Source organism: Eschrichtius robustus, chromosome 14, assembly GCF_028021215.1.
Source record: "Eschrichtius robustus isolate mEscRob2 chromosome 14, mEscRob2.pri, whole genome shotgun sequence".
NCBI lineage: Eukaryota > Metazoa > Chordata > Mammalia > Artiodactyla > Eschrichtiidae > Eschrichtius > Eschrichtius robustus.
In genome coordinates this window covers 94,820,578-94,834,073 of record NC_090837.1, presented here as the reverse complement: position 1 = coordinate 94,834,073, position 13,496 = coordinate 94,820,578, and the positions used below count along the sequence as shown (strand labels likewise).

The window sequence follows — 13,496 nt, the reverse complement described above, 5'->3', positions numbered from 1 at the left end:
ATGCTAACTTTGGTGAACTGTGACAAAGCACCCTCTTCTAGGACAGCACATTGAACTTATAAAAGCTATCAGTTTATAAGCTCTCTCTTTCAACATAATCACATCTTGAAATTTGGCCATATGTGTGCAAAACCTTCCCTTGGAGAAGCTGAACTTTTCCCATATGTCGGTTTTTCTCAGAAAGTAAAAACACGTGGGTCTCCGTCAGGGAGGCAGCATTACTCAGCAAGCGGTAGTTCAGAACTCAAAAACGAGAAGAGAGTTTGCCAAGCAAGCAGGATGTGCTGGATGGTTAAAAGTACTTGTGCATGTGTGTGTGTGTAGGAAAATGAATGGACTCTTCAAGGAAAAAGTTGCAGCCATAACCTGGAAGGAGTAGGGGAGCAGAGCAAAAGCCTTAGCATCTGCCTGACTCTGTCTCTTGGTGAGTGAAGAAGTGAATAGAGGGCCTGAGAGCCTCTGTCATGGACCAGGTCCAGGATATGCACTCTCATTCCATCAGAACTGAGGTTTGAGCAGAAGTGCAATCCTTCAGCCCCAGGCACAGCCCGGGAGGCAGGCCCCTATTTATGAGAATTTGATCTCAAATACAGACATGCTGGCCAATGGGATATGGGAGGAATAAAGACATGGACAAAAGGTTTGGGTGCCCCTCTTTTTTTTCCCCTGGGGTTTCCTTCCTGAATTTCCTGGATCCCCCTTCAGATGCAAGGACCACCCATTGGTCTAGGAATATTTCGGTGGTCACTTCCTTGGCTACGTTACAACGACCTGTGTCCTGGGAAAGCAAAGAGAAGGGAAAAAATGTTAGCCATACTTCAGTGGACGGATTTAGCAAAGACCAACTTTACCTTCTTCTACCTTCAAATTGCTATTGAGAAACAGAGTGGTTTCCCTTAAGAAAAATTTTAACGTTGCCACTGTTTCAGTGAAGGCTTTTTTTTTCCAAAAAATTATTTTTGTAAATAAGACTTTGGGATGCAAAAAATAATTACGATCCATTCTTAAACATGTCAACATTCTACTATCAGCTTGTGTCATTGACCGGTTTTCAATGACCCTCCCTCCCCCATCGGTGACCTGATTCCTTTGTCATCTATTCACCATCTACTAACCGCTCTAACCGTGCGCTAGCCACTCTTTCTCAACTCCACTCCCATCCACTCATCCCCCCGCCCTAACACACACACACACACACACACACACACACACACACACAACCCCCGCGCTGGCACAAGAACCGCACGTGGGTCACACAACTCCCTCGGGACCTTCTGCTATTTTTCCCCTGTGATCCTTTTACAACTACATACGTGGGCAGATACACACGGATTTTCTGAGACGCTCCTCCGGGCTCTCCATCCGTCAGCTCACCCCTTGCTCCTTTCTCGAGCCTGTAGCTCCTCTTGCAGGCACCAAGTTCAGATGGAGTTGGCATTCCGCGGGCGTGCAGTCTCTCTCCCTCTCTGTGTTCTCTCTCTGTCTCTGCGTCTCTCTCTCTCCCTCTCTCCCCTCCCCTTCCCTCTTGGTCTGGCGGTCTGGCGTTCTCCTTCTCGTGCTCTAGCTCTCCATTCCATCCTGCCCCATCTACCCACTTTTCATTAAATGGACGGAAACACACACACACACGCACACACGCCCGCCCGCACGCAAGCACGCGCGCGCCCTTCTCTATTTGATCACTTTACCCCACCGTCGAGGGCCTGCAGCTTCCGGGAATCAAAGGGCCAAAAGCTTGATGGAAGGAGTCCTCGAGGTTGCTTCCAGGGCTCGGGGATTCCCCCTGGCCTTGGGGGTGACCTCATTGCAAATTATTGGCCTGTAGACCTCTACCCTCTCCCAGCTGCTCTGCTGGGAAAATGAGGGCAGGACAGCCGCGAGCGTTCCCCCGCACCCGCGCGCACGCACGAGGCCACGCGGGCTGCCCCGAGCCGCGGCAGCAGGTGCCAGAAGGTGGAGGTCAGGCCGGGAGCCCGGCGGCGGCAGCAGCCCGGCAGCCACCAGTCTCCGGGCCACTCTCCCGGCCCTTTCCTCTCTCTCCTGCCTTTTGAGGTGACCCTAGTCTTCGCAGCAAAGCGCCTCTCCGCTTTCTACCTCCTTTAATTCTCCCTACGCCCACCTCCTCACCGTCATCATCCCCAACAGGAGCCCCAGTCCGGTCTGCGGAGTGGGAGGCGCGGGGGCTGCGGCTGAGCGCCCCTGGGGTCCCGCGCCGCCGAGGCGGGGGCCGGGGGTCGACGGCCTCTGCGTGGCCCGGAGGTGCGGCTAGCGGCCGGTGGGCGCAGGCGGAGTCCGCAGCGGCTGGAGGGCGGGACGCCGCCGGGAGGGGAGGAGGTGGCGCTGCAGCGCCCGGGAGGGACTCCCCGCTCCGCGCGCTCCAGCCCTCCTCGGGCCGCCCCGGGTTTACTGTTCTTCATATTCACTTATTTGCATTTTACAAACTGGGTTTTTTCCGGAGCTGTTTGCCTAGAAACTCTTTTTTCTTTCTTTCTTTCTATCTTTTTTTTTTAAATTTCCTCTTTCTCTCCGAGTTGAACGCGCTGCGCGCGCGCGCGTCTGTCCATGAAGGGGTGGGGTAGGAGGTGATCTGTGTTTGCCTTGGGGGTTTTAAATATTTTGGGGAGGGTGAAGGAAAATTGCTAGAAGCCTGTGTCTTTGCAGGAGCAGTTTGTTGCGGGCGACCTCCGCATCAGGCCAGGTGATAAAACGCGAAACTTTTAATGTTGCCTTTGCCTCCGGCGCGCCCCTGCCTCGTCTCCCAGCCCGAGACCGGAGTAAATGGCAAAGCCTTCACCCCCGAAGGGAGACAGAACCCGTCTCTCCTAGACAGATAGAATATGAGGGGTGGGGGACAACAGATCGACCGGAAATTCTAATCGTTAAAAAGTGAAAATTTGAACCCCGAAAGGGATTTTCACATGGCGGCCCCTCCCCCTTGCACGCCTTTTATCCGGCACGAGGATGCAGCTCGGGATTTGCCGGCGCCCTTCTGGCCCCCTCGGCCCAGGTTGGCCGAGTGACGGATCCCAGCCTGTTCCCCCCCGCCGTCTCCTACCCCCTCCGGCCCCCCCGCCACCCCCCGCCGGGTTCGGAGCCGGTGTGCTGTCCTTGCTGCTGCCACCGTCGCCGCCCCATTCCGCTGCGCACCAGCCCCGGGGGCGCCGGCCGCGCGGAGCTGCCCGATTTCACGCCGGCGCCGGGCTTCCCGGAGCGCCGCGCAGCCCCAGGCGATGACTCAGGCGCCCACCTGGTAACTCTGTCATTTTCCCGCTGCCTCCCCCGCCCTCCCGTCCCCGCCCCCCTTTGCCACCTCGGTTCCCCTCCACCACCCTCCGGCCCTCCTCCCAGACGCCCACCCCCCCGCTCCTCTTTCCGCGAGACCGCAGAGGTGGCGCGCAGCCCGGCGAGCCGATGACGGACCCCTTCCTGCGGTCTTCAATGCCTCAGCGGAAGGTCCCCGGGGGCTGGAGAGAGGCGGGCTGCTGGACATCCTGCCGCGGAGGCTGCTCCGACCTGCTGCTCGTGGTGTATGAGACTGGGGACTGAGCGAGCCCCAGCCGCAGCCGTCCGCTCCGTGGCTGCCGTCGGTCCGGACTGGGCCCCGCTCCGCTCGCCGCGCCCGCCGCCCGGCCCCGGCCCCGGCCCCGGCTCGGGACGCCCCAGGGCTCGCCCGCGCGCCGACTGCCCGCGCGCCCTCCTGACGGCGGCGGCGGCGGCGGTGATGCAAAGGAGGAGGAGGGCGCTGCCGCCGGCGGCGCTGCTGGAGGCGCCCGGCGCCCGGGTGTGAGGCGCGCGTCACGGCGAGGATGCTGCTGGCCTCGCGGCGCTGAGAGGGCGAGCGCGAGCCCGGGGCGGAGGACGCACGGGTCCGGATCTTGCTGCCGTGTGGGCTCCGATCTCCTCCTTTCCTCTCTCTCCCACCCCCCCCCCCCACCCCCCTTCATTTGCTCTTGGTTTGCATATCCAAAACCCCTCTCGACTCCGTCCTCTCCCCGACCGCTGGAAGTCTCCCTGTCTCTAAATGGAATTAGTGGAGATCGGAGCCTCGGGTGTAACGAACAGACATGATCTATGGACGCAGTTTGTTTCACAGTGAGTACCTTTCCCGCCGCGCCGGGGCTCTCCGGGTGCCGTCCTCCCCGCCTGCCCTCCCTCGTGGCCGAACGCGCAGGGAAAGCCTGGCCGCCGCCGCGCTCCCGCCGGACCGCGCAGGCCCGGCGAGTCTGGGGCAGATGTAAACTTTCTGTATCGCAGCATCATAGAACCGGCGTGCGGGCTGCGCAAGGCGGTGGTCACCGGATCGCAGAACCTGCCGCGGAAAACAGCCTTTCCGTGGGCAGGAAACATCCCGGGGCAGAGCATGGCGAGTAGTTCGGGGGTGGGCACGTGCGCAAGAGCGAGGTGGCCGATGGAAAGAGGGAGAGAGCTGGCCTGATAGTTCCCTTCGGGGGCTTCTGGAGCTCGGCCGGCCCGCCTGCCCACCCCCGTGGGTAGTTTGTGGTTCACCTGAACGCAGCCCACGAGGGGAGGGCGAGGACCAACCTCAACTCTTCCGGAGAGTAGATAGTCCTCTAGTGTTGCTTCACGAGTGTGTGGTGCGCGTGCAATTGGGGCGGGGGGGGGGATTGGAGGAAAATAGTGTCAGAAGTAATCGAGTAAACGGCAGTGTAAGAAAATATATGGTGGAAATCTCACAGTATAAAGCAAGGATTAGGGTGGCTATGCCACGCAGTCAAAGGACCGGCCTTGCCGCTGTGTTAATCACAGCACACGCTCCACAATGTGATGCCAGCAGAAGAGGAAAAGCAGAGTGAAAACACCCAAACTCCAGCTTGATACTGATGGCTGTACACCCGGGTGTGTGCGCGTGCGTGTGTGTAGGTGTAGAAACACGGCAAGTTAAAGTAAGACTTGTTTTTTTCCTACCTGAACACAGACAATAGCAACGACTGATATTTTAATCTAAAAGCAGAGAGCCAGGCTAGAGTACAAAGTACAATAATTGACACCATTTCTCAAATACTAATAGCAAGGCCCACATACTTTTCCTGGAATAATCTTTAAGCATAAATTTGTAAGATCCTATAGTGAGCTTTAGTTAAGGAAAGCATTGTGAATTATACCCTCCCTTCTCCAAATGCGTTTTTAAGTGGACTTATGATTATACACCTAATGGAACTTAGAGCTTTTAGGTAATCGAGCAACAAAGTCAATAATAAAAACAGAAATAGAGAATGAAAAATCAGAAATTATGAAGACTAGATGACTTTAATACTTTTCTCAGTTTTAGGCTTTGTAAAAATATTAAGTAAATCAAGGACATGGAAGTAAAACAGAAGGGCAAGTTTCAGTGGTCTTCGTAGATTTACTGTTAAGTTACAGATCAGAGGCTCTTTCTGATACTGGAAAAACTGACTCAATAAAATAGAAATAACCTTTCTCAAAATTATAAAATATTTCTGGATAATACTGAATATTAAATCAAAGTTAAGGCTAGGAGAGATTAATTTCAGAGCTTAGAAAATGCTGAGGACTGGGGTTACTTGGTAGTTCATCATTTTATAAGAAACATCTTTAATTATGCTACTTAATGCCTTCAATCCACATTAGTCTGTTTTTCTTCTGTTCCCCTCCCCGACCTGCCATAAGATTTTGCCTAAGTATTTATTTTCTAAAACACAATAACATGGTTGATGAAAATACAACTTTTCCTTTTCACCCTTTTACCTGCTGTCCCTCTGTATTCCTTTAGAGATGCTAGCAAGGTCATTCACAAAGAGGAGCTCAGACGTACTCCTGAAATCCTGCTGTAATGGGACATTAGTAGGTGACAATATTGACTCTTTAGTCTTGAAGTCTGCATTTGCTTTAGGAGTTTGGGTCTCAGCCATTCCTAACTGGCATTACGTCCTGAGGAGATTCCTAAGTTGTCCTCATTTGTACATTTTATCAGTACAAATTTGTACATTTTATCAGTTTATGCAAGTTCTGAGTCTACTCGGAACAGTTAAAAGTAATAAAGTAATCTTCTTTGATATCATTTTATCTTTAAGTTGTTATGTTGTTATAGCATTTGATCATTTCGGTGTACACTAAGCTTTCTAATTTTTCTTTTTTTGTTTCAGTTGTAGCAAGTTTAATCATCCTCCATTTGTCTGGGGCAACCAAGAAAGGAACAGGTGTGTTTCTCTGGAAAAATGCAAGTGGAAGACCTCCAGTCACTTGCATTGTCCTATTTTCCCCACATTCTTAATATTCCAGAATATCTGAGCATTTTATAGTGTGTATAATTGATTGGTTTTGACTAAGACACCATTTAGAAGTTAATTTACTAATGGATATTGTAAGAATGTCCTCTCTATTTTTAGTTTTATAAAAAATTGGATAATGGCTTTAAAAAAATTATTTTTTTCCAGAAAAGCAAACCACCTCAGAAACGCAGAAGTCTGTGCAGTGTGGAAGTTGGACAAAACATGCAGACGGAGGTGTCTTCACCTCTCCGAACTATCCCAGCAAGTACCCCCCTGACCGGGAGTGCATCTACATCATAGAAGGTGAGGAAGCCAGTGCCAGAGCTGGAGAAAACATTCAGCCAAGTCTGGCCACCTCTAAGCTTTGGATGGACAATATGCATATAGACATTACAAAAATTGGTTTTGGAGACCGTACACATAACTATCTCTGAGTGAATCAAATAGCTGTAAAATCTGGAGTCCAGCTAATTATTGAAATTATTAGTAATGGTTTATAAACAGGTAAATTCTGGGAAGTAAAAAGAAATCAACAACAGTTTGTTTTGCCGTTCATGTAATTGATTTGGAATTCTAAATTAATGGAATGGTTGCATGGTTGGCATAATAGTACCTAATGTGTAACAGTTTTGGCAACTGGTATTTTTTGGGCTTAATAATTAGCAGAATAACCTATACATTTGTTATTTTTCTCTTAAATAATATGAAGCACAAAAAACATATTCTTGTCGGAAGTACATCTATGATCATATTTTCCAAACGTCAATCTGAATAGCACTTGCCTTAGTTTGTGCTCACAAGTGATATTTTCATACTTTCATGCCAAAGTCAGGATTCCAAATGACGATGCTTCTTTTCATCATTTTTTCCCCAGCTTGAAGGATAAAAAGTGCTGGAAAAGGGATTCAGTTCTCTTTGAACATTTTCCATTTCCATTACCCTTGTAGACACCTCTCTATTAAGGATGATACCAATACATGAACATTTCATCTAGTGCTAGAAGTTTTCAATATTATGTGTTAGTACTTAATAGCCCAAAACTTTCAACCTCCCCAACCCCTGTGATCCCCCAACACACACACACACACACACACACACACACACATCCCTACCTTAACAAAGACGGTATTTATGCTCACTGTTTACTTATAAGCAAGGGACATGTTAATTTGATAGATCTTTCAAATTAAAAGATGTTCTGGTTAACTGATTTCAAGAATTTCATTTAGAAATGATTCTTTTTGTAATTTCTGGACCAAGATCTTTCCTCTCTTCTTGTCGTGCTTCAAGTTGAACTTTTAGCAAAGATACACCGTATTACAAGAAGAAGAGAAAGGAGTAAGCTCTGATAGTAAAAGCATAAAGCTGAGAAACTGAGCTCTGGCAGTTTTTCTTCCCCTTATGATCGATAGAAAAGGAGACTGAAATGTGGAAATTCTGGGTTAAAATTAGCTGTTCTTTCTATCAAGTTAATATTACATATCTGTTATATGTAGTAATACATATACTGTATAATTGTATCGTGTAGTACTAGTTTAAGATCCTTGGCTGATTGAATTTGAGGATGTGAAAACCCACAGATACAAATACAGAGGGCCAAGTAAGGGACTTGAGACTTGAGTATCCTTGGATTTTGGTGTCCAAGGAGGGTCCTGGAACCATCTGCCTCCCCTCTCCCCTGCTGCCTGCAGATACCTAGGGACAACTTGTGTATGTATACATATATATATATACATATACATAAATATTTAATCGTAGAAATTTGGTATTTTTGTTGTCCCTACTGTACATATAAGGAAACTGAGGCACAGAAGGGTTAAATGTCTTGCTTAACTTCATATAACATAATTTGTGTTTTGAAGCAAACAGTATTTCAAAACTACAAATTATTAAAAAGAATAACATCAACTAATTCTCCTGTAATTCAGAAGAAAATCTTTGCATGTTAATTGTGCTTTCATGTTTATTCTTATTGATAATTTAAATGCATTGCTAACATTTGATTCTAATATCATGCACATATTTGCATTCATTTGTAGTCATGTCAAGGACAAAACTTAAAGTTGGGAAATAAATAGAATCTCCTGTCACTGTTAGTCATACTTCTATACCCATCTTGAAATACTTCATACTTGTCTTTTTTTCCATTCATACATTCATTTAACAAATATTTACTGAACCACTCTTGTTTAGAGAGTATTGAACAAAATAGACATGGTACTTGCCTTATGGAACTTACGATGTGGTCTGGGGGCTGTGCTTTTTTCAGTAAACAATCTAAAGTGGCCCCAAGATGAGCAGTTTTGGAATAAGGAGAAAGACAAGAAGTCTATAAGGAGGAAGAGATGCTTACACTCAGTTTTAAAGAACATTCAGGAGATAATCGTCCTCTGTGTAGAATAGCATGTGCAGAGGTTCAGAGACGCGGCGAGGTTGGTTACACACGTGTAGTATCATAGGGTGTCTGCAGAGGGTGAGGAGAGCAGCGAGTGAGGAGTCTGAAAGGCAGGTGGCCTCAGATAAAGGAGAGCTTGGCATCCATCTGCCACCCAGGCAAGTTTGGACTTTATGTTATAGACAAGCGAGTGCCACTGAAATAACTTGAGAAAAATAATAAGGTGAGATTTTGATGAAGAAACTGGAGGAAGAGAACATAAGCAGAAACGATTGTGAAAGACAGAGTAAACTATAGGAAAAGCCTGAACTACAGAAGTGACACTGACGGTGGAGTCGAGGGAACAAATGAGAGGTATTTGGGAAACCGAGTCTTGAGTGGATGTAGGGATGAGAGAATAGGCAATCTCAGGACTATTCTGAAGTTTTGGCTTGGTGATGTGTTACATGGAATTGCCATGTCAGATAAGGAATAGAGGTGGAGAAAGGGGGGGATAAAGGAGAAATAATGTGTTCCATTTGGTGTTTATGGAGATGTCTCATGAAGAGATTGGATGTGTGATCTTTAGTTCAGTGGATAGTTCTGGGATAAAAATATATATTTATAGGTGATAAATATAGTGATTGCTGTTGAGGCTGCTAGTATGAATAAAATTACCCAAAGGGTATTTGGAGCACTTCAACTCTTTTGGAAAATACAGATACTTGGGTCTGCCTCCAGGAATTCTGATTTAATTGGGCTTAGATGGAGCTGCAGATATCATTATATTATAATCTCTTTCCATTGAAATGCTAGTGGCATCCAGAGCCCTGGTCTAGAAAGAGAGGAAAGAAGACATAGAATAGATTTCTGGAAAATAACATGTAAGGGAGGGCAGAGTAAGGAGAAAGTCAACACAGACTGTGAAGGAAAAGCCAGAGAATATCAGGATTGCATTTTATTTTGTAAGTCTCTAATTTTCACGTAATCATGTATCTCAACTGTATATACATTTTGATACCCATGCATGCAAGGCTTTAGTTTTAAAGCCATTCAAGGGTGATATTCAATATATATTTAAGAACTGGTGTGGAGGGGACTGTAGTCATTCAGAATGATTGCTGACCACGTGGGAAGCAGGCCCTGCCGAGCCAGGACTTAACTTTCAAGTTTCTGGAGGGGATTGGTCTTTAAAGAGGATCAAGTGGCTGGAAAGCAACTGAAGGGCTCAAGACAGCAGTTTACTAACTAGGATAAACGTGTGGATATTTCAACAACTGTAATGGCTATTCTGGGGGTACGCTGGCTGAATATCAGCCTGGAATGCCAGAATTTTGAACAGTTTTGGCCATGACAAGGGAAGAATGGAAGGGCACTAGCAAATGCATCCGTGTGGAGGTTTATGGAGCTGCTCACCCTATCGGGCTCTTCCATGATTATTTAAAGAGCTATAAACACATTTACGAAGATAAGTTCATTTATAATTCACCCAACAAAGATTTTTTTTTTTTGAGAAATTCTCAATGACAAGTATTGTGCTTGAACGCTGAAAAAAGAAGGTGAATAGATATGGGTTTTGTCTTTAGTAAGGAGATGTAGAGAGGAGATTTTTTTTTTTTAAGCAAGATTTTCCGACATAAACAGGAGTTGGATTGGAGGTATATACGTACTCAAGAAAGTGGGAAAACACACGAAAGCCTAAAAGAGCACGGTGTCCTAGAAAACGTGATATGCCTGGAGTGGCTTGAACTTTGGCTGTATGTGAGGTGAAAAGACCCTGGCAGGGTGAGTTGTTGGATACCTGTAAGAAACCTATATGTCAAGTGAATTGATCATTTTCCTATAGTTGATAGAGAGTTGCTGAATAAGTTTAAACCTGAGAATGACATGATAATATTTGTGTTCTAGGAAAATTACTCTTAATATCCCTCCACACACACTTCAATCTAATCAAGACATCTAATTGGGACTATTTGAATGGTTTAACTCCATGCTGAACAGTTCTCAAGTTTCTGACCTTGAAACTGGATTCTCCTGAAGATGTGGGAAAAGTGACAGAGAGATGCCTCTCTACTTTTTAAACCTGAGTCAGCAGGCTTTCACAAAACTACTGTGATTTGTTCATTCTGTGTTAGATATTGAAGTGGTCATTTTATATCAGATAATATTATGTGCAACGTCATCAGTTTTAAGAATCATCCCTTAGACATTATCATGGAAATAGTATCTCTTAGGAGGCTAGGAATAACAAACTTGCTTAGCGTTTCTATGCATATCACAATCAAAATTTGATAGGAGTTACACAGATAAAATCTGAAGTAGAATCAGAGAAGCCAAACTACGGATTTAAAAAGGACCTTCTAGACATAATCTTTCGTTTGTTTTTTTTTTTTCAGCTGCCCCAAGACAGTGCATTGAACTTTATTTTGATGAAAAGTACTCTATTGAACCTTCTTGGGAGTGCAAATTTGATCATATTGAAGTTCGAGATGGACCTTTTGGATTTTCTCCAATAATTGGGCGTTTTTGCGGACAACAAAATCCACCTGTAATAAAATCCAGTGGAAGATTTCTATGGATTAAATTTTTTGCTGATGGAGAGCTGGAATCTATGGGATTTTCAGCTCGATACAATTTCACACCTGGTAAGTGGGGGCTTGTTTTTTTCCCTATATCTTTTTCTTCCTTGGTTTTCTATCTTCATACTATAAGAACTTTTGTAAGACAACTTGATAATTTTCTAAGAGCTTCCCGGTTCTATTTAAAACCAAACCTCCAATACTTTCTCTTTTCATTTCATAAATTCTGAAAGGAAAATAATTTTTCTTTAAAATTTAGCCTACACTAGAGGTACAGCATAGTGACTCAGGGGTCTACATGGTCATCAGCAACACAGTTAATTAGTTGGACTTCCATTATGCTGAAACGTGTAATTTGAGAGGCCGTCTGTAATAGAGAAACTAATTATGCATTGAATCCCAATAAACTTGAAAAGGCAATTGCAATATTGTAAAATGTATCCATCAAAATGATCTTTGGAGAACTCGAATAAAAAATTCATTTGTTCTGAAAATTATAATTTTTAAAAATTTTTTCTGAAAATTATAATTTTTAAAGCAAATGGGTCTTAGTACAAAGCAGTCAGTCTAATCTCTTTTTAGAAATGCAAATTCCTAAGAGTTGTGATAAAAGGAAAAGTGAGTCCCATAGCAGCCAAATACCCATTTGCAAGGTCTGGCACCCATTAGCTGTTATTATATAATTATCTATTCTATGTCAATTTTCCTTTTAACCTGTTAATATTAAAAAGGGTCTGTGATGTTGACTGGCTCACTTTATGATGAGTTATCATTTAATACAATAAAAATTGGTTATATTTTTAAACTGCCAGAACTTCAGGCTGAAGCAATTTGCGATTTGATGAAGTCACTTTTTTTTAATGGAAAAACGACTCAACTTACATAAAGGACATTATTTATTTATAATTACATTTTTTTTAAGTTTGTACGTATTGTTTTACTCAGGTTATAAAGGACAATAAATTAAATTGGAATATATGTAAAATTCGTTCACGTTTCCATTCCATGTTACAGAGGTAACATCAGAGCAGGGTTACGATGCTCAGTTCAAGCACTAACATTTTTGAAATAATTAATATAAGATTAATGATGACTTTTATTATGATATTATGGTTTAATAATATAATAATTAAAATAAGATGTTAACCCTACCGTATGCCTTAGCCTTAAACATTAGGAATATTTTTATAATATTTCTAAGAGACTGTGGTTTTTATTATGCTTTGCTAATATTGGATTGTTCACAGAAGTCATGGGTATTTCACATGTGGCAATCAAGCTAATTTGATGTGTTCCGGAAAGGTGTAAACACTGAGATTATTTTATTAGTGCTAGAGTTTTCAATGGAAATATATATATATATTTTTTCTTAACTGCTAATTTTGAGTATAGTTACGACGTAAAAATAATGGCACATGGTATGATCTAGGCTTTTGTAAGTTATATTTTCACCTTGAGATTGGTGATCATGGGAACAATGTGAGGATCTAAAACTGTAGTTTCATTAGAAATGTAGGGTCAGCTAACATACTTTATCAACTTAAGCAATTCTATCCACGTTTCTAGCTCTACTTGAGATACGTAAATGGTGGCGTTCAATCTGATATCCTAGGTTTTCCAAAGCTTCTTTGTTCCCGAGCATTGTCCTTTGCGCCTTGCTTCTTTAGACCCACCTTGCTTCATCTGTAGAAGGAGAAGATTTTATTACCAGGAACATCTGAATCGGAAGGGAATGTGAGGAGATGATTCCATGTAATTAAGAATGAGTTAAGGATAGACTGAGGCTTCTGCTGTCACTCAGATAAGCTTGAGTGAAGCGTGCCGGGAAACCTACACTTGGCATCTGAGGGGAAAGTAGGACCCTGAAAAGGAGTTGTGTAAAACTTCCATGACTGCACAAGTTGACATGCTATGGCCCAAGGACATTGCCTGAGTGGCACAGTAATCTACAACTCATTCCATAAAGAGGCAATATTGAGGAAGCCACTTAGTTAATGTAGGAGGAAGGGGATAGGGATTAGTGATCATTTAGACAGCATTTAGGGAATAAGGAGTCAGGCAGGCTTTAGTTTAACTTGGGCTTCATTTTTACTTGGTGGTATGCTTCAAGCGGTGACCTGTGGGAATTGAGAGAGTTCCTCAAGTCAACTTAATCATTTACGTGATAAAGCATTGCTGGAATCTCAAGGGCCCCAGAGTGGGATGCACATTGGAGGAGAGACCTTCCCACCAAGTCACCCCGAGAACTGGACTCCAGCACGGCTGTGAGGAACACTGGTTTTGGAAGCAGAT

At 44.5% G+C, this 13,496-nt stretch overlaps 1 protein-coding gene across 1 annotated transcript in view; it reads left to right on the top strand.

Moving 5' to 3' along the window:
• The first annotated feature begins 4,064 nt into the window (after window positions 1-4,064).
• Window positions 4,065-13,496, top strand: part of NETO1 (neuropilin and tolloid like 1) — a 91,212-nt gene continuing 81,780 nt past the window's right edge. The window contains exons 1-4 of the mRNA XM_068563175.1: window positions 4,065-4,092; window positions 6,126-6,179; window positions 6,417-6,554; window positions 11,022-11,270. Coding sequence (XP_068419276.1) covers window positions 4,065-4,092; window positions 6,126-6,179; window positions 6,417-6,554; window positions 11,022-11,270 — 469 coding nt within the window. The remainder of the gene's footprint in view (window positions 4,093-6,125; window positions 6,180-6,416; window positions 6,555-11,021; window positions 11,271-13,496) is intronic.